Source organism: Typopeltis vanoorti, chromosome 15 (genome assembly GCF_054136105.1).
Source record: "Typopeltis vanoorti isolate ZY-2024b chromosome 15, IOZ_Tvanoo_1.0, whole genome shotgun sequence".
Taxonomy (NCBI): domain Eukaryota; kingdom Metazoa; phylum Arthropoda; class Arachnida; order Uropygi; family Thelyphonidae; genus Typopeltis; species Typopeltis vanoorti.
In genome coordinates this window covers 32,272,306-32,294,960 of record NC_143563.1, presented here as the reverse complement: position 1 = coordinate 32,294,960, position 22,655 = coordinate 32,272,306, and the positions used below count along the sequence as shown (strand labels likewise).

The window sequence follows — 22,655 nt, the reverse complement described above, 5'->3', positions numbered from 1 at the left end:
AAAAATGCTAAATGAAACAAGCAGTGAGGACAGCACAGCAGTAAAAAACACTCAACAGACATGCAATCAGGAATATATATATCCATATTTGTTGAAGAGAAAAAGCCATCAAAAGCCTGAAATGTGGAAAGGCAGTAGGAGTAGATGATATTCGACCAGAAATGCTCAAGTATGGAGGTATAAAACTCTTACAGTGGTTGCGCTGCATAGTTCAGAAGACCTGGGAAGAGGGATGAATTCCAGATGATTGGAGTAGAGCACTCATAGTACCCATATATATAAAAAAAGGAAAATAAAACAATGCGAGAATTACAGAGCTATTTCTCTAATGAGTGTTCCTGGCAAGATTTATTCAAGTATACTTGAGAAACAGTTGAGAAGGATTGTGGAAGGGAAACCTGGCGAAGAACAAGGCGGATTCAGGCCAAAGTGAGGCTGTCAGAATCAAATTTTCACATGACAAATAGATGAGAAATCATGGGAATATAACAAAGATCTGTATTTAAGTTTTGTAGATCTGGAAAAGGCATATGACAGGGTGCCAAGAGAGAGAAGCTGTTCAAAGTGCTACAGTTGTATGGTGTCAATGGAGCATTATATCAAGCAATACTTAGTCTTTATTTGATTGGAAAGTCAGCAGCTAGAAATGAAGGAAGTACTGGAAGGTGGTTTAATGTTAAAACTGGTGTCAGACAAGGATGTACATCATCCCCTCTGTTATTCATCATCTATATGGATCACATTATGAAGGAAAGTGGTATTAAACCTGATATCAAAATTGGAGATGTTAATCTCAGCTCTTACTCTATGCAGATGATGTTATAATACTCCATTGACACCATACAACTGTAGCACTTTTGAACAGCTTCTCTCTTAGCACCCTGTCATATGCCTTTTCCAGATCTACAAAACTTAAATACAGATCTTTGTTATATTCCCACGACTTCTCAACTATTTGCCATAACGTGAAAATTTGATTCTGACAGCCTCTAAGTAAATCAAGTATACTTTCTTGGAAATTCCCATGTTACTCCTCTTAAACACTATTAATATAATTAATGGCTATTATAGCCTGTTTTTGTTTAGGAGTGTCCCTTATATTAATACATTGGACATAACTCAAAAAAGGGGTATATATATTTTAGGGCATTATGGGCGAGTATAGAAGGCAATTATGGCAGAATAAAAAATGTGGAAAAATCTTGTACATACCTTGTTTATGGTTTAATGATGCCTTCTAAATCCAAGTTCCTGCTGAAGGTTGTTTATAGACGGGGGGGAAGAGGTAAAGAACATGGGGGTGTGCTTTAGACGCGAGAAATAAGTTAGGAAACCCAGGTTACTATTAATAATATATATATAAATATATATATCATTTTGTTGTGGGGGAAGAGGGGGGAAACAAAGGGGAAGGGTAACCTTATGTGGAAACTGGGACAAGGGTTAACGGGGTGTGGACTGTTTCGGTCATCGTCTGACCATCGTCGGAATGTTGTGGGAATGACTGTAAGGCTATGTCAAGGCTGCAAGTTGCATCTGCCAAATTTGGGCATTTGTTGTCACTAAATGGCCGGAGGCGTAGCTTAATTTGTAAGTTTTAGAACGTCCAACATTCGGAAATTAGGCAGGGGCGGTGGACGTTGATAGAATTTTCATTGCATTTTATGGCAATAGTTTTGGATATTCTAAACATTGTTTCGTTGTCTCTTGTTTGTCTATGATTATGGCTTTGTCGATTTGGGGGATGTGTTTTAGTTCAAGGGCATCTCCCAAAATCGACAAAGCCACAATCATAGACAAACAAGGCAATGAAACAATGCTTAGAATATCCGAAACTATTGCCATAAAATGCGATGAAAATTCTATCAACGTCCACTGCCCCTACCTAATTTCCGAATGTTGGACGTTCCAAAACTTACAAATTAAGCGACACCTCCAGCCATTTAGCGACAACAAATGCCCAAATTTGACAGATGCAACTTGCAGCCTTGACATAGCCCTACAGTCATTCCCACACAAAATTCCGACGATGGTCAGACGATGCCCGAAACAGTCCACACTTCGTTAACCCTTGTCCCAGTTTCCACATAAGGTTACCCTTCGCTTTCATTTCCCCCCCCTCTCCCTCCCCCACAACAAAATAATATATATATTATTAATAGTAACCTGGGTTTCCTAACTTATTTCCCGCATCTAAAGCACATCCCCATGTTCTTTCCCTCCCCACCCACCCCCCCAGTTTATAAACAACCTTCAGCAGGAGCTTGGATTTAGAAGGCATCATTAAACCATAAACAAGGTATGTACAAAATTTTTCCACATTTTTTATTCTGCCATAATTGCCTTCTATACTCGCCCATAATGCCCTAATATATATATATATATATATATATATATGTATGCACCCCTTTTTTGAGTTATGTTAGCCAATGTATTAACACAAGGGACACTCTTAAACAAAAACAGGCTACAACAGCCGTTAATTATATTAATCTAAGTAAATCTGCCACAAGTCTGCAAGATTCCTTGACTAAATTGAATAATTCTTGTAAAAGATTTGGTATGAAGGTCAGCAATAACAAGACAAAGACAATGAAAATAGGTAGAAACATTGAAAATATCAACTGCATTGTTGGAGAACCTATAGAACAAGTAAAACATTTCAGCTACTTAGGCATAATTTTTTAGTGAAGATGGTACATTAAATATGGAAATAGACAACAGAATCAACAAAGCTGGTATGGTAGGAAGTTAACTGAATAAATTTATATGGAATAAGAGAGAAATTAGCCCAAACACTAAATTAGCTGTTATACAAGACAGTATTCAAACTTTAACTTATGGATCTGAGAGCTGGGTCAGAAGTAAAACACTTCACCAAACACTAGAGACTGCAGATATGAGAGCTCTGAGAAAGATTATGGGCATGAACAGATAGAATCAATGACAATATCATATTAAAAAAACGAGGATATTAGGAATGAACTTGACATTGTCAGCATACAGGAATGTGTTAGCAGAGCTAATCTCAGGTGATATGGTCACTTAAAGAGAAGTGGAAAGGAGAGATTAGTAAAACAAGTGTTCTCTGCCAGGTTGGCAGAAAAAGATCCAGAGGAAGACCAAAATATAGGTGGACTGATATTGGAATAAGTGCCTCAGAAGATAGAAATATAAGATCGATAATGTTGGAGTCTTGACAGGTAACAAATTGATTTGGAGGAAAATTGTAGATAGGAATTTAGTAATGATATAAAATTTTTCATGTAGTGTTATCATATCCTGTACACCCCTTGAGAATACATGTCAGGAATTTGATGATGATGACTAAAGCAAACAATATAATGCGGCAAGTTATGCGAGTTGTCATCAGGTTTACATCACCAGTGGTAAAAGATTTGTATAAAAAATACTAGAAAAATTAATTGCAAAACATGTTATACAAACTGCAAAACTAGTACATATAAGCATCATCATCAAATTCCTGCTATGTACTCTCATGGGGGGTACAGGATATGATAGTACTACATGAAAAAAAATTACATCATTACTAACTTGCTATCTACAATTTTCCTTCAAATCAGTCTGTTACTTGTCAAGACTCCAACATTATCAGATCTTATATTTCTATCGTCTAAGGCACTTTGTACCGTATCAATCCACCTATATCTTGGTCTTCATCTGGGTCATTTTGTTGCCAACCTGGCAGAGAACACTTGTTTTGCTAATCTTTCCTCGCTCATTCTGTTTAAGTGACCATACCACCTGAGATTAGCTCTGCTAACACATTCTTGAATGCTGACAATGTCAAGTTCATTCCTAACATCCTAGTTTCTTTAATATGATATTGCCATTGAAGTCATCTGTTCATGCCCATAATCTTTCTCAGAAATCTCATATTTGCAGTCTCTAGTCTTTCGTCAAGTGTTTTATTTCTGACCCAGCTTTCAGATCCATAAGTTAAAACTGGTTTGAACACTGTCTTGTATACAGCTAATTTAGCATTCCTACTAATTTCTCTCTTATTCCATATGAATTTATTCAATTGACTTCCTACCATACCTGCTTTGCTGATTCTGTTGTCTATTTCTATATTTAATTTACCATCTTCAGTAAAAATCTTGCCTAAGTAGCCAAAATGTTTTACTTGTTCCACAGGTTCTCCATTCACAACACAGTTGACATTTTCAATGATTCTGCCTATTTTCATTGTCTTTGTCTTTTTATTGCTGACCTTCATACCATATCTATTACAACAGTTATTCAATTTAGTCAGGGAATCTTGCAAACTTGTAGTGGATTTATTTAGAAGTATAACATCTTCCACATAAAGCAAAGAGCTGACATTAACATCTCCAATTTTGATATCATGTTTAATACCACTTTCCTTCAAAATGTGATCCATATAGATAATGTACATCCTTGTCTCACACCAGATTTAACATTAAACCATCTTCCTGTACTTCAATTCTAATTGCTGGCTTACAACTCAAATAAAGAATAAGTATTGCTTGATATGATGCCCCATTGACACCATATAACTGCAGTGTATTGAATAGCTTCTATCTTGGCACCTTCTCATATGCCTTTTCCAAATCGACAAAACTTAAATACAGATCTTTGTTATATTCCCATACTTTCTCGACTATTTGTCGTAAAGTGAAGATGTGATCCTGACAGCCTCTATTTGGCCTGAATCCAGCTTGTTCTTCACCGAGCTTTTCTTTCACAATTCTTCTCAACCGTTTTTCAAGTATACTTGCATAGATCTTGCCAGTAACACTCAGTAGGGAAATAGCTCTGTAATTCTCACATTCAGTTTTATTTCCCTTTTTATATATGGGTACTATTAGAGCTCTACTCCAATCATCGGGAATTCGTCCCTCTGTCCAGGCTTTCTGAACTATGCAGTGCAGCCACTGTAAGACTTTTATACCACCACACTTCAGCATTTCTGGTCGAATATCATCTACTCCTGCTGCTTTTCCACATTTCAAGCCTTTGATTGCTTTTTCTACTTCAAGTATGGATATGTATTCCTGCCTGCATTCCTGGTCAGTGTTTTTTATCACTGTGCTGTCATCACTGCTTGTTTCATTTAGCAGTTTTTCAAATTACTCCATCCTTCAAGGATATCTTTTTCTCCTGTTTTCATGTCACCTTTATCATCATCTCTAACTCCTTTTACAGCACTCTTTCCTCCATTCCTAAGCTTCAACAACCTCCAGAATATTTTGCCACCTTCTTGATATTTATTTTCTATATTCTTGCCAAAGTCCTCCCATGACTTTTGTTTAACTAGTTTTACACACTGTTTAGCCGTCTTACATTTGTCTCTGTATTCTGTAAGAGACAAAGCTGACTTATTTGCCATGAACGTTTGATATGCTTTCTTCTTTTCCTTCACTGCCTCTTTAACTTCCTGTGTCCACCAGGGAGTTCTGATTTTTTTATCCTTGCAGACAACCTCACCACATGGCTCTCTGGCAGAATCAATCAATGTTTTCTTCAGAGTTTGCCACTGAATCTCCAAGGTTTGATTCCTGTTCTCAAACTCTTTCATTTTCTTTTCAATAATCTTTCTGTATTTTAGTCTACAGTTCACATCTGAGAGCTGCTCAACTTTTATTCGCTTTAAAACTTTCTTACATGTTGTTGTGTCCCATTTTATGATTTTTATTCTATCTAATAATTTCCTCTTATCTATGTTCTTCTATTATCTATGCTCGAGATATCACCAAAATGTTTACTAATACTTAAGTTATTCCTCCCCTTAGTACCCCTAATATTTGTATTTATACTGTGCCTTTTGGGATATTTAGTTTGAGGTATTATATACAAAAACAAGGAGAAAGAACTAAAATATGTCTGAAAGTGAAACAATGTTGCAGTCGTGACACTTTATCTCGTTTCTTAACACATTAATTTCCTGCGTGATTAGGTTTGTATTTTTCAAGTGGTGCATTGGACAGCAATTTCAGACAACTCTTTTATCATTGAACAAAGGTTTATTAAATTCCTTAACATGGTACAATTCAATTTTTGTGATTACTCAATTTAATGCTAAACTAAATACTTACAAACTAACATTAGCTTATTACAAGTAATTAGGCTATGATCCTATGAGTATTACGATCATGTCGCCATAACAATTCAACACATAAATTCACTTGACATGGACAAATAAGATTAATTCACACTATTTAACTATTCAAACTTAAGTAGATTAACTAAACCATTTACTGCATTAAATATAACTATGACATTTTTAACTTTCCTATACATTACAATAGACATGCAAAATTTTCAGGACACTTAATTATTCACATAACATTAACACTAGCCAGCTTACTTTTAATATATTCTGTCAGATACTAGAGTCCTAGTATAAATTTTCCTTGGTCACTTCAACAGTTCCGTATTAGAATAATGATACTTATTACAGACAAATTTTAGTTAACATTAGATATATTTTACAGTACCTTTCTTTCTTGAGTTTTTCATATGGGACTTTACCTTTTTCTGATTGAACTAGCTTGGTATAACCTCTCCAATAATCTGCTACTCCTACGTTCCTTTTGGAGTTGAACTATGCTTACACGGTCTTAAACTTTCGTAATTCAGGACACACTTTGAATCATCTATATGACGGCTGTGCGACTCGCGACGTGAATATCGATATCTTTATAGCTTTCCCTTTCTCGTGGTTGTCACTGAAGTTGAAACATAAAGAATGTTTCCTTTTCTTTGACTCTATGGCATTCTTCGCTTCTTACATAGGAAATCCGGAATCGAAATCCCGCTCACTTTTGTTTCCATGTTGTGAAGACGGAGACATAACCCCAATCTCCACTCAGGAAAACCGCGTGAAACCTATGCCACCGAGATCGTAGAGAACTCCTTGGAACCAGAACCAAAACAAAAACCAAAAAGCCTCGTGGGGGGGGGGGGTTTCCAACCCTTTTATACTTGCTCTCCTAACGGCACCCTCTTTAACTTCTTTTCTCCGCCCCCTTCTTGATTTTACTTCACCGACCAATTAGGGTGGTGTTTTTCTGCCAAACGTCCTTTGGTCGGCGAGTCAAACGATGTCTCAATCCGGGAATCGGCCCTGAGCGATAGTCTGTTGTTTTTCTTCCGCTAGCCTCTAACTTAATCCCCTTTCCAAATTTTTTCTATGAAATCACTTAATATTTTAATCTCTAGCCTCTCACATACCATCTCTTATGACTAATCCTTTTGTCTTATTTAGTTAAATTTTTTCTTTTAAATCATATCACAATATTAATATATTCTTTCTTTTGTTAGTTAGTTTAACAAACACCTTTATTTTTTATATATTTTATTGGATGCAAGAATCTTTCTTTTTCATTATGTTGAATTTTTTCTTGACAATTAATCATAAGACTATTACACTTTTTTATCTAATCTTTGTCAAGTAGCTTTATTTTATCCTCCTACATGTTTCGCCAATCTTTTTCTATTGGCATCCTCAGGGAATACAAACTAGTAAGCTAAAATGAAGGTTACAGACTAGGTTATAACTGATGGTTCTAATTCATACAAAAAATTGGTATTGTGACAATGTGCGTGTCTCGTTAACGTGATTTATTCGTTATGTCTCATGACGTAATTGTTATGAAAGTTCATTTCTTTGATGTTTAATGATCTGATAAAAGTTTTCCAAATTTCTGGTAAAATTAGACCTTGATTCTTGTTTAGGTTTTCAGTTTTACGGGCGACTGTAGCTGCTTCTTTAAAGGTTCTTGAATGGTAGTTATCTTCTATGTATGGCACAAGGCTCTTATCCCACTCAATGTGATGGTTAGTAGAGGCAAAGTGGCATGAAAGGCCTGAAAGGTCTTGTCTGTTATTTCTGACATATCCTATGTGTTCTTTCTTTCTCGTTTCAAAGCTTCTAGAGGTCTGATCTACGTAACTAATACCACATGAGCAAGGTATATTATATACTCCAGAGTACTTGTAGAATGGATGAGGATCTTTCGGTGATCTTAAAAATTTCCGAATAGTGTTGATTGGTTTGAATGCCACTCTGATCTTATGTGGTTTTAAAAGGTTAGCTAATTTTTTGGAAAGGTTGCTGACAAAAGGAATCTTAATTGTACTGATGTATTGGACGTCATCACGTTGTCGATGTGGTATATCAGTAAAGAGAATCTTGTTATAGAGTCTTTTTGGGTAACCATTTAAAGAAAGTTCTCTGGATATTGTGGTTAATTCCGTTAGTAGGTCATCCTTGTCTGTCGTATACTGTATAGCTCTTTTCTTGAGACTATGGATAATGCTAAGTTTCTGAGCTATGTGATGAGCTGAGTTGAAATGGAGGTAACGTCCAGTATTTGTAGGTTTTCTGTATACAGATAGGTTGATACTATTATTGGATTGTTTCTTTATTAAAATGTCAAGGAAAGGCAGTTTTTTATCTTTTTCCATTTCTAATGTGAATTTGATGGTATTGTGGAAACTATTGATTTGGTTGAGGTAATTCATTAGTTCTTTTTTCGTATGATCCCAAATGATAAAGATGTCATCTACATATCTGTACCAAATTTTCAGTTTTGGAATGATCTGGGTTAAGATTTTTTTCTCTAGATCTTCCATGATTAAGTCAGCACAAGGAGGTGAGAGGGGGCTACCCATAGCTAATCCAGTGAGTTGTTTGTAGATCGTTTTTTTCCAAATAAAATAGAAGTTAAACAGTGATTGAACAAAGTAGTGATGTTTCTTGGGAACAAGTTGTCTAAGATGTTGATGATTTCAGCCACTGGAATGTTAGTAAACAGAGATGTAAATGTCCAGGCTTGCTAGTATATCCTCTTCAAAAATAGGCATGTTTTTTATTTTATCTATAAAATGTTTTGAGTTTTTAATATAAGTATCTGAGACGTGAATGTGTTGTTGTAAAATCTTCGCAAGATACTTGGACAGTTGGTAAGTGGGAGAATAGATTCCATCAACTATTGGACGTAATCGTATACCTTCTTTATGAATTTTTGGAAGGCCATACAATCTAGGAGTAAGTGGGTGCATAGATTTTAGTTTTTTTATAATTTCTATAGGCCAGTTATTTGGCAAAACATGTAGGAGGATAAAATAAAGCTACTTGACAAAGATTAGATAAAAAAAGTGTAATAGTCTTAATCTTTCTTTTTCTTTTAATTAATTCAACTATTATCTTTTATGCAGGGTTTTTAATTTATTTTATTTATTCTTCATGTTACACCATGATAGCTGAGAATTCTATATTCTTAAGATATCAGGGTGTAACAATGTTATGTTTTATCCTGCTCAAGACTAAATAGTGGTCGCTTCCAATTTTAAATCCTCTGTACACTCTGGTGTCCTGCACCAGGGAGAAAACATCACTATCAACAATAATATAGTCAATGAGACTTTTCTTATTCCTAGCCTCTTCTCTCCATGTGAATTTGTGCACATTTTTATGTTGGAACATGGTGTTAGTAATAACCAGTCCATGTCCTGAGCAGAAATCCAACAGATATTTGCCATTATGATTAGCTTTGCTCTTTTCTCCAAATTTTCCCAAAATATTTTTGTATGTCTCACAATCATTTCCTACTCTGCTATTTAGATCCCCAACAAGGACCAATGTTTCCTTTTTCATTGTGTCAGTTGCTTTTTCTAAAGCCTCAAAAAATTCCTCCACTTCTACCTTAGTAGAACCTTCTGTGGGATCATAGGCACAAATAAGTCTCATTGTCCAGTTCCCCATTCTCATATTTGCTCACATTACTCTACTTGAGACTGACTGCCATACCAGAAGATTAGCCTTGTATTTTGTGTTGAATACTATGGCTACTCCTTCTTTTCCTTGATTGTCATTGCCTGAATATAACATTTTGTATTTATTGCTGAGAAAGATCTCACGAGTTTTGGTCTTTTTTGTTTCAGTCACCCCTATTATATCGATCTGGTACTTATCTAATTCCTCAGCTAGCTCCATTTCTTTGCCATTCAGGCTTCTTACGTTGATAGTACCGATCTTTAACTCTGGTGATGTTGAGTTGGGGTTTGTTTTCAGATTTGTTCCAGTAGCTGACTTTTCGCTGTTCGCCCTGGTTCCCTGGCGAAAACAACAGGGGCTTTGTTTAACCAGGCGACGCCCCAGCCGGCATGAAATTTTGTCATGTTGTACCATCATTTTTTTATTTTGGTTTAACCAATAAGAATACAATTTGGTCGGCTAAATCCCAAATTGCCAGCCCATCCTCGTTCGTTCAGTATCCAAGTAGATACCCAACAGGTTGCACCACGAGAAGGTGAGGATTGGACATTAGGTCAGAAGCCTTGGCCGGTTCTCCGCATTCCTTTAAAGGCTATGTGGAGTTCTCCTCTCAGTTATACAGCTTTGATTCTTAAGCACATATAAACAAATGAACCTAAAAAGGTACATTTGACTAATTTTCATGCATTGGAACAATGCTAGTTGTTGTGTCACATTGTGTGATATAATGTGTGTCATGTCCTAGTTCCACATTTGTTAGATTTTTGATGAATGCAGATCAAACTTGGTGTAAAATTAAACCTTGGTTTTTGTTACATTGCGTGGGAGATATAGAGCAAAACTGAGGGTTGGGAGGGGGGAGGAGGTCATGGTAAGTCCTGTTTCTTCCAATATTTATCCTGAAATATGAAGAATGTGTTTTCTATATAATGTTTGAATAGCCTAACTGTGTCTGGTGGAAAAAATTTTTTTTAAGAAGATCCACTGTTAGGGACATTGCTGAACAGAATGACAACATCTAACCTAGCTAGTATCTGAAGGTTTAAATTCTTTACCCTTTCAATAAAATATAAGCTATTATTTTCATATGTTTCCTTCTTTCCTGTGTTGGGGCTACCAGCTTTGACAAATACTTTGCTAAGTTTGAGGTTGAGGAATCTCTGCCATCTACAATAGGAAGTAATGGAACTTTGCTTATTTTGGATAAAGGATTAAACCAAGAATATAATTTCTCGGCATCTTTAATTTGAAGATATATATTCTGTTGTAGAAATCCTATACATAAAGAATTCAGTAAAAAAAACTACAAGCAAACTTTGAAAAGGGAAGATATCAGTGACAGAAGGATTGCTATGCTTACCAAACAATTTTGCAACCACAACTGCTTTCTGTCTAATTTTTTTTAAGTGCAAGTTGGGTTTCTAGATATTAATTTCATACATATTCTTAATAAGCTTTAATTCTGTAGCTTCTAAAATGTTAAGTCTGATAGAACATTCAGGGCCAGTATAGTATTATATCAGAAAAATACTCAATGATTCTCTTTCTCGATGAGCACTTCTACAATACACCTTTCGGAAAAATCTAAGTGTGAAAATTGGCACCCCCCCTCAGTAAATTAGAAAAATTTACTTACAGAACACATTCAACTGGCAGACACATAGTACATTATGGATATGACAGGAGATAGGATTAATTGCTCTATCATGGCAAAAGTGAGGTTTATGAAAAAGTTAATTAGCTGTAAAAGACCACTGGGGCTAATATGTTAATGGAAAAAAGGATGAGACATCAATTCAATTTTCAAAATATACTTTGATTGTGGACCTTCCTTTATAGTCCAAACACTCATCTAATGTGAATAAGCTGAAGTGAATTTTTTGGGGAAAAAAAATAGACATAGTAATAGTTTTTAGTCTCAGATCCTGTTTTTTTTCTCATTGATCAAAACTAATAATGCAAAGCTTTAAAATAAACTATTTCCATCATAAAATCTCTTCATAACCGAATTTCTCTATGCCTGCCCATAAATATTGCAATGACACACACAACATATATAAATATGAAGTAATATTATACATCGATATTTATTTTAACTACATTTTATTCCATTATGAAAATCAATTTAGCTATAATACAACATCATTCAAACAAAACAGTAATCTATCCAAATGACATACTAGGCAGAAAGAGAATGCATCTACTAGATGAAATGAGGTGATGTGATAATTATATGGAATTGTTATAAAATTTTGTTAAGGTAATATATAATACTGAAATGAAAAACTACAAGATAAAATATAGCATACATTTATATATTTACCTTGGGAACGCTCTCTACAATACAGTCTCCTACATATTCCATTAGCTGCTGTGAAGTTATAATTTCTGTATTCAAAAGTAACCTTAAACGTCCTTTTAGAATTAATACATTGGTGATGGCAATTAAAGGACATGGACCATTTTCATTCTATAACAAAGGAAAAATAAATTTACTTAATTTTACTCCCACATGGGTGCAGGTGGTAGAGCCATGAGAGGCAGTTTGGGCGTGCCCATATTTCTGACATTAAAAGCATGCTAGTGGATTAGGAATGTACAGTCTAACAAGACAACTGAGATATCCTGCTTTTACAAATGTTAGAGGCTTAGGTGTATCAAAAGTAACGATAATGTTCCTGGTCAGAACCAGGTGACTATCCCTATATATCAGGATAGGCCTTGCACCAATCACTCTCAGGTCATTAAGCTCTGAACATATCTCTTCATCAGGAAGATCAAGGAGTTCCCATTCTGATATAACTCCTCTGCAAGAATTGAGTGTTTTATGAGGTATTACTGTGATTGATTTGCACCCATTCATGTTGCTGACATCCCTGTGGAAACATCACATCACCAGAACATAATTTCTGAACAATTTTGGGAGATCCTGCCAGTCCTAAACCCTTTTGAATAAAGAAGGGATGATATTTTCCCCACTTGCCTTTCACCTGTTGTATGAATGATCAGGAACATTAATACATTTCTAATGGTATCCCATATCTGTTGTTTCTTACTTCCGTTACCAAATGCTATATCTACAGTATCAGTACTGAGTTGGGATCTTGTTAAGATCCCCGAAACATTTGAAGATGAAGAATTCATGCTCAAGGGGTTTTTGGTTTGACATTAGAGCTCTCAATCCACCGTGGAGCCATACATAGATACCCACTGACCAGAAAGCAATGCCTGCACTCAGGAGTGGAATGCCAGGGCCCCGGATGCTATAACAGCACCACAGCAAGCAGGTGAGAAACTTATTGTGAATGAGAGACTTACTACCCTGGATGCTGTACCAGCACTACAGCAAGCCTTGGGACCCGACCCTGGACTATAGGGTTAGAGACTTACTGCAACACCATTGATACTTGCAGGCAAGTCCACAAGCCAACTGATGCTGGTCAAGCTATCCAGGGCTGCACGTTTTGCCAAAGTAGTGCAAGACTACCAGGATATTATCTCCCTTTTCTGGATGTCAATGGGTTGAACCACATGGCAAATATGGCAGCAGGGCATTGGCAGTGATGGTGGTCTGGAAAAAAGGATAGCAAAAAAAAAAACTCTCAGAAGTAGAACAAAGAATATAGGAAGAATGAAAACAGGCAGTATACCATCACTGAAAGGTCCTCTCCATCACGAACAGGTGCCCCACAGGGAAGGGCCAGAGTATGCTAATATACTTAGCCATGCAATCTTGCAAGTATGATTATAACTAACTACAAAACTCAAGCATTGCTCACAATTTGTATTTATTTTTAATATACAATTTTTAAGTCTGAAAGGTTACTGAAGAATGAATTATTTTCTTCTCATTTTCAAATTGTCACTACTCAAATTTTGAAATACAGATTAAAAGTATTTTTCAACCTTTTAGAAATGGTATTTTTTTTCTGACAGTTTTTCAGTTTTATGAAGAAAAAGTACATTACAAAAATAAAATTAATGACAAAATATATTGAAATAAGTAAGCAATGTTTTTCTAGCTTGCCATCCTTCATGCTAGTCAATAATGAGATTCTGACTTTTCTGACTGGCTAGGCTGAAGGAAATTAAAATTAAAAAAAAGTTTAAAATAAAAAATGAAAATATCCAATAGGTCTGTAATCAGCAAAAATATGCACAGTGAAAATTTTAAGTTACACCATTTGATTAAAAGTATAATTGACATGCAAGAGAGCAACATCCCAATTCCACATAAAAGTAATAAAACTTAAAGATCAAAAGCATATCAAAATAATCAATAGCACAAACAAAAATCTTACCTATATAATACATTAATGTAACCACACTAAAAGAGAGATGAGGAAATTGGATAGGTGGAAGAGCAAGGAGAGTGAGAGCGAAGTGAGCAAGGAATGAATGGATCTGTGAGGGGCATGATGTATGGAAATTCGATGATTCGTGATGTATAGTACAGAATGTTAGAAGAGGGCTTGTCTGGAGGAATGACCGTATGTGACAATAAAGCTAGGTGAGAATACAAATGATCTGAGAGGTAGAGTGAATCAGGTGGCAAGAGATTTGAGGTTACTATTAGGAACTATGCAGCAGAAAAGAAATGTCTTGCCACCTGATTCACTCTACCTCTCAGATCATTATCAAATGATCTGAGAGGTAGAATGAATCATCACTGCTAATGATAAGATACAGACATGATAATGCAGAATTGAGAAGAATAGCAATAATGAATAGATGATAGCAAAAGAGGTGTGGAATATGCAAATACTTGGAGTACATTTGAGGATAGAAGAGAGCATCTAAAGATGGACTGCATCTGAACATAGAAAGGCATAGACATCTGGAGAGACTGTTCTCCAGGATACTCTATCTCTAAAGGATACTCTAATAACAAGTAACCAGGTTTTAACTCATGGTTTTATTTATTTATTTATACTAGATGTATTTCCTTGATATGTTTCACTGTATGGCTAACAGCATCTTCAGGAGGTTGCTTAACATAAGTAAAAAAATGACAAAAAATAAAATAAATGTTTTCCAACAACTACTTCGTCAAAACACACGTAAAGTGACAAAAGCAGGGAAAGCATATACACTGCCATTTTTTTGGATTTTGCAAAGGCATTTGATAGAGTACCACATAAGTTATTTAAGTTGCAACACATGAAGTTAGATATCAGATTAATGAATTGGATTGGAAATTGGCTGTCTGATAAACATCAGAGCATTGTGTATGGTAGAGCAGTTTCAAAGAAGACAAAAGTCACAAGTCATGTTCTACAGGGATCAGAACTTGGACCATTGCTTTTTACTCTTTATGTCAATAATATTGTCATTGGATTTCAAGAGGATATTCAGTTATATGCAAATGATGTGAAGATTAGGAGGGTTATTAGTAGCTGATATGTTGGCTCTTCAAGAGGATTTGATTTGAATAAGATGGAAAGGTGGTTAAATAAATGGGGATGTCAGTTTAACGCAATTAGATGTGAGGTCATGAAATTTGGAATCCACAGACGGGAGACTGCATACTGTATTGATGGATCTATACTAGAGGAAGTGGATGCAACAAGGGTTCTTGGGGATGATTCTGATAAAAATTTGAAGAGGTAATCTTCAAATCACAAATCGACAGTGTTAATTTGTATGTCTTCAGTCCATCTTCATAACTAACATTGTAGAGTCCTGATGTCATTTTTGTTAGCTACCTCTGTGCTGTCTCCAAGGTTAATTTATCCTTTCCAAATCTGGGCGGCTAGATCTGGGTTATTCAGGTCTAGCCAGATCAAGGATCATACGACAGAATTGCCACTCTTTTATCTCATTTATTCAAAGTCCTTAGTGTTGCACCCATTGTTGCACCCTCTGGGACCCATTTCCTACCATTTTATGAAAAACCTCTTCAACATTAATCCAACAATCCCTTACCAACTTCCATGTCTATCATATCATCCCTCTTCCTTCTATCTACCAGACTCTGTAAATTACATCTTCTCAATCTTTCTTCATATTCAACATTCCAGAGATCAGTAACTGTAAAAATTCGATATTGCTTCAAAATGACAAAGCATTTTCATCTTTTTTTTTTTTTTTTTTTTTTTTTTTTTTTTTTTTTTTTTTTTACAGAGGTCAAGCCCTGTAAGGATGTTATAAAAATAACCTGTATGTCTATGTATATTTAAAACAGTTTGTCAATGTAAATAATCCCTATGGGAATTGTCTGTACTTGCTGCCCTAAAACGAAAATTCTAGAACGTATTGAACAAAAGCAATACCTTGCCACCAGAAAACGTTGTATATTAGCTCCTTATAAGGATATGTGAAAGTTGTTTGTGATTTCCACCTGCAAACACTGAAGGTTAGTCAGACGGACCAACAAACTTCAGATGCACTTCGACGTCCGCTGCCCAAAACAAATAGGATTGAAGGAGTGTAGTGGAAGATCAAAGAAAGGGTCAGTGTCAAGGAAAGAACAAGGGATCGCACAGAAATATTCAGGGTCCCATGTCGTCATGCAGAGATCCGAAAGGAGGTGAATAAAAGGTGTTGGCTGGAAGATCACGTATCGGTTATCCATAGGTCGGCATCGGTTATCTAAAAGTCATCATCGGTTACCCGTAGATCATCACCGATACCCCAGCGGTTGTCCGGCGGATATAAGCCATCGAGGACAAGTCATGCCAGTGGTCTGTAAGAAAGATGACAGGAGTCAGTCCGCCAGGCAAAGCTTTTGATCTGATGACAAACCTTTGCCAGGAGCTATTATCCGAACAGTGGAATTTTTGAGCAGGAAAGAATTGATCTGTTAGTTTAATGCACACGCAAGTACACTCCTGAAGCTGAAAATCTTTGCCCGAGTGACGGGAGGACAGCATCCCAACAGAAGCCGTTAGTAAATCGCCGGCATAAAAAGGGGGAGAAAACCTGATATGGGAGGAAAAGGTCAGGACTCCAATCCAAAGCCAGGGAATGAGAATAGGCAGTGGGTAGCAGCCCTAAAGTGAGTTCGATTTTTTTCTTCAATTTTGTGAATTATAGGAGAACTTTATTAGGGAACTGTTAAGATTAAACTGCTGAATCTGAGCAAAGTTAATGAATGGATTTAAAATGGTTAATAAGTAATAGAAAATTATGTGTGTAACAGTCAGAGAGTAACAGTTAGTTAATGGTGTATTTTGTCTAGAGTATTATCTTAGTATCATAAGGATTGAACTTTTATGTGTAATGATATTCTTGTGTGTATAACAATTAAGGAGCTACAGTTTGTTAATAGTATAATTGCTTAGAATAGAAACTTGATATTGGAAAGGAGTGGATATTTATGTGACATGATTATCATAAATTGAAAGGGAATCTTAACATAATTGTGCTATTTGGAGTTAAACTAAGCAATTTTTTTTTTCTTTGATGAAATAATAGTGTAAATTGTTTTATGGTAAATAAATGTGCTGTTTAACTCTTAATAGAGTGTCGTCTGATAATTAATTTTTCGATGCACTTACCACTTCTTATTACTAGAAAATGGACATCAGTGGCGCAGCATATCAAACTTATTCCTTCTTATTCCTTGAACACTGGTGTTCAAGGAATAAGAAGGCAAGTGCAGAAGGCAGTTAGAATAAGCAGAAAAGGAGTCATACTATAAAGTAATATATATAGGAAGGAATACTATAACATTATAGAAGGCATGGAAGTACCTAAAGTAAAGGGAGGCAGTATAGCTTAAAGAGATAAATAGAGACATAAGGAAAATTATAAGGTATATAAAAGGAGATACCCCCCCCCCATTTACACAACTACATTAAGTCAATTGCCTCTGGATCCTTTCTAACATCTCTTCATCCTTTTGAATATGAGGTGACCAAATCTGTGCATAGTGGTCATATGTGGCCTACTCAAGGACTGATACAATGGAACCAGAATCTTTTTACTTCTATAACTCAGTGTCCTCTACATCGTTCCCAAAATTTGTTCATCGCAATCGTTCCTCACAATTTTGGCAATGCATCCTCTATATTTTAGATCCGTATCCACCATCACCCCAAGATCTCTTATTTCCTCCATCTCCAACAATATATCCCCACCAAGCATAAATTCTACATTCCATCTTTATTTTCCAAATTTTTAAATCTTACATTTTGCAATATTAAACTGGCTTCAATCAGCCTATTCAAGTCTTCTTGCAAGGCTACAACATCTGCTCTACTCTTCATAGTTCATCCCAACTTTGCATCATCTGCAAACAAATGAATAACCCCATTACAAATCATTCATCCAATTACATTTTATAACAGAGCAACAGCTGAGTTGGATAAAGGAAATGGCTATATGGCGATTCTGCTAGATTTTACAAAAGGCATTTGACAGAATACCACATGGAACTCATGCAAATTATAACAGATGGGATGGATATGACACTGGCTAAGTGGATAAGAGGGAAGCTGCTGGACAAATATCAAAAAATGTGGAGGGACAGAATCATGGTGAAAACAGGTGACTAGTGGTTTGCCACAAGGTTCAATGCCAAGACTATCACTGTTTAATTTGTACATAAATGATATTGGAAATAACTTGAAAGGAAATATTCAGTTGTTTGCTGATGATGCAAAATTAGGTAGAGTAATAGTTAATCAAGGCGATGTGAAGAGCTGGCAGGATGATTTAAATAGGCTGTCAGTATGGGCAAAAAAAAATGGATATCAGTTCAATGTGGAGAAATGTAAAGTTATGTAATTTGGGATAAACAGATCACAAGTTGTGTGACACACTGATGACAACGTACTTGACAAAATACAGGAAGCTAGAGATTTAGAGGTGGTGGTAGACAGAGTTGAAAGTTTAGAAGACATATTGCTAAGGTTGCTAAAGATAGCCTATAAAATTACATGGCTACTGAAGAACATACCAACAAGTAGAGATAAGTTGTTATTCCTCTTTATAAGGCCTTGATATGTCCACATCTGGATTACTGTGCTCAAGTCTGGTCTCCTGGGTTTCTTGGTAATGTGGTAGTGGTGGAGAAGATTCATATGTGAGTAGCCAAGATAGTGAGTGGTTTGTTTCATCCTTTAAGAAACGTTTAAGTTGCTTAAAGGGTTTTAAAGAATTGTTGCAGGGGAAATGTTTCAGCACTTGGCTAGAGGGGGCCATCCTTAGAAGTTGAATAAAGGTGTGGTTAGTAGAGGTGTGAGGATTTTTTTGTTTGGAGAGTTGTGAATGAGTGGAATGGGTTGCCAGAGTCAGTTATGAGTGCTTTATCTGTTAATGGGTTCAAGGAGAGGTATGATAGATTGTATGAATAGTTTGTGTCTCCTGTGATGAGTCTTCGGACTCCATAGAGGTGTCCTGTACAATAATAATAATAAATTTTCCCCAATATCATTAACATACTGGTTAAGACCGTAAAACAGAACCCTGAAGCACTACACTAGTGATTTTCAGTCTTCCAGGATATTGCTCCCCAATACATAACCCAATACAATTCATTGGATCTCTGATCCAACTATTGGATCAGAGATCCAATGAAGCCATCAGCTTATTGTAATAAATAAGCAGATTACTAAAATATGATGACCCTTTAGCAAATCCATGCTGTCCAAAGATAATACTACTGTTGTCAACAACCCAATTCAGGATCCTGGTTCTAACCAGCCTTTCCAACAACTTAACCACAACACTTGACACACAGATTGGCCTATAATTTGATGCCTGAGTTCTATCACCTCCCTCATGAAGTGGCAGAATCTTGCCTACCTTCCACTCCTTTAGGACTAGACCCAATGTAAGACTCATATTAAACAAATATGTCAAGGCAAATGTCAACTTCCTGGCACATTCCTTCAAAATATGTGACGATATATCTTATGAACATGAAATTTGCTCAATTTCCCATATACCTCTTGCTCACTCACAGTCAGTCTCTCCTCCTCATCATCAAATGCTTTCAAACTCTCCACAATGTGAAATTCACAAGGATGAAACACCTTTATGAAATATCTCAAGGAAATTTTTGTCTGATGCTGATCCTGATATGGAATGAAGCTTCAAAGTCGGCTGAAATCTTGATAAAGCAATCGCCAACTATTACAAATTGCATGACAAGATGAAAAAGTCAAGCACTATTCAAACATATTTACTTAATTTTATTTTATTTTTTTTTTGTAAGCTCAATCAAATGTTAGATATTAAATAAGGAGGATAAAAAGAAGCAAGGGAAACTGGATCGGACATATTCTGAGAGGGAATGGAATCATCAGAGATGCCATCAAAGGAAAAATAGCCGGAAAAAGATTCAGAGGAAGAGTAAAGAAAACAATGCTAGATGACATGCTCAATGAAGACAGGTACACAACCTTGAAAGAGAAGGCTCAGAACAGAAGAGAGTGGAAAGAAAGTTTCTGCTACTAAAAGAAGAACCTGCTCAACTGCAGAATACTAAAGAAGAAGCTCAATCAAATATTAGATATTAAATAAAGTAGCTCAATTCAAATGTAGATATTAAATAAAGTAGCTCAATCAATGTTTAGACATTAAATAAAATAAAAATTTAAGCAATTGATTTTTATTAACTTTGATGATTTTATCCTCGAATAAATTTTTCATTGCAAATTACACTATAAATTTTTTTTTTAGATTTACACTAACTGATGGATGAATTATAATTATTGCCTATTGCATTCGCTTAATGTGATTTCACTTAGCATGCATTAATTGATGGATTAATTAATCACATCAAATTAAGCGAGGTTTCCCTGTATAGACTTCTGTCAGGAAAGGATAACAACCAGCCAAGTAACCACTTCATGGTCACTCTGACCAAATGGGGGAAGATTTGACACCTCATTTATAATAACATCCTCTGATGACATAACACTTCATCCCCTGATGAAGTGTTATGTTACTGAATAGTGTACAGCCCCACTTTTAAGTAGCATCCCTTGGATAGATCAACAGATAATCCTTTTCTGACATGTATGCGCAAAGAGTATATAGGATTCCATAACAGTAGCATATAATTAGATTTCCATTATTACTAGCTCCTATCAATTATTTTTTCCAAATTAATCTGCTATTTGTAAGGTCTTTGATACTGCTGGGTCTTATAATTACATTTAGACTTTCTAAAGTACTACTAGAATTTTAAAAACACCTAATTTTAAGTTTGGTTACCAGAAGGAACAATATTAAATTTAATAGCTACAATTTTTATCATCTAAGAGATTACTGATACAAATAACTACAGAATATAAGATCTAACAACATTGCTAACAATATATTAATTACTAATGATCCATAGATCAACTGATTATTTAATCTGCTCTCAACATGACATTTATTTAAATGAATCCTAAACCTATCTAAACTGTTAGCATGCATACCCCACTGTTAAGTTATTCCATATATTCTTCATATTAGCTGAAAAAACTATTTTTTTTTTGTTTTTTTACTATCCTCTTATTATGTCTCCTAAGAAATTCAAAAATTTAAGCCAGCAAAATGTCAGTCTGATACACACCTGAGTTATAATGGGTGTCCTCTGATTTTTCCAGTTAATCCACTTAATATGATAAAATGATGATTGCTGTGGTTCTACAGATGTAGATGGAGAACTGTGTGTTTCTGAACTTTCTACTTGAGGTTCTGGAGCTACTACTGCCTCAGTTGGTTCACTAGAAACACCTTCAGCTTCTTTACCTTCAATTGTTGTACTGTCTGAACTACTGATAATCTGTTCACCAGTTTCGACATCAACACTAGTCACTTCATTTAACTCCTGGTTGTTTTCTTGAATAAGAGGAACATCTACAAGAGTTTCAATATTCACATTTGCTACAGTTTCATCTGAGACCACTGCAACAGAGTTATTAGTGGGCTCCTCTGGTAAATTAGTTGTTTTGGCATCTGAAGGACATGTTGATAACAGTGATGTATCTAAGTTAATATTTAAATTCTGACTAGTTTCTTGTGTTGACAGCTGCTTTTCTGGCAGTTCTGTTGCAGGAACATCACTACTACTACTGGGGTCATTTTTTCCATCAGTTGGCTCCATTTCAAATGATCTAAACAAATACAAAAAAAAAAATTATATATATATAAATAATGGAAACAAACTGAAATCATCTGAATTATAATATATACATGTCCTAGAATTCAGGAAAAATTATGTTATTCCAGTTGTCAATATTAATGTGAGAACATTTAAATAATTATAAAAATTATTATATAGTGGATGGTGCTTAATGTGATCACTGATATTAATGCCAATTTATAGTCTCAGATATCAGAGAATGAATATAAATCACCAAAATATACAAACTTTCATATGATTCCAATAACTGAAAATATTACTATGAGTATTATTATATTCATTTGGTTATAAATTAAAAATGCGCAGAAATTATATTTTTGTTGGAATCCTTTATCCAAGTGTAAGCAAACAATGGGCCTTCAATAAAGGTCAGAACCAGTCTGAATTGTGGCCTTTCTGATAATCCATAGAATTACACACTCATCCTAAAGGATGTATGCTTTGCATTATGGTATATAAAGGCAATTTAACATAAAGTCTCTATATACAAATGATCAAAGATGGATGTATAAAAATAGGAAACTGTGAGAAAGAGGGTGAGCAGTGGTTTCTTTGCATGGAGGGTGGTTGAACCATGGAATGCATTGCCTGATGGAGTGGTGAGAGCGAGAACAGCAATGCATTTAAGGAGTGGTATGATAGACTTTGTGTTTCCTATGATGGACCTCCCTCGATGAGTCTTGATAGACTTATGTTTCTTAGAAAGGACCTCCCACGACAAGTCTTTTGACTCCATGGAGGCCTGAATAATAATAATAATAATAAAAAATTTGGCCAGAGGACTAGAGTAGAATTCTCATAGCA

At 35.4% G+C, this 22,655-nt stretch overlaps 1 protein-coding gene across 2 annotated transcripts in view; it reads right to left on the bottom strand.

Annotated features, from left to right (window-relative positions):
• The window catches only part of LOC150098576 (ubiquitin carboxyl-terminal hydrolase MINDY-1-like), a 137,826-nt gene that overhangs the window by 101,436 nt on the left and 13,735 nt on the right, over positions 1-22,655 (bottom strand). For both annotated transcript variants that reach the window (XM_090404718.1, XM_090404719.1), the window contains exons 2-3: positions 21,279-21,822; positions 12,090-12,236 (exon numbers count right to left, since the gene is read on the bottom strand). In XM_090404718.1, coding sequence (XP_090260844.1) covers positions 12,090-12,236; positions 21,279-21,812 — 681 coding nt within the window. In that variant the 5' untranslated portion in view covers positions 21,813-21,822. The remainder of the gene's footprint in view (positions 1-12,089; positions 12,237-21,278; positions 21,823-22,655) is intronic.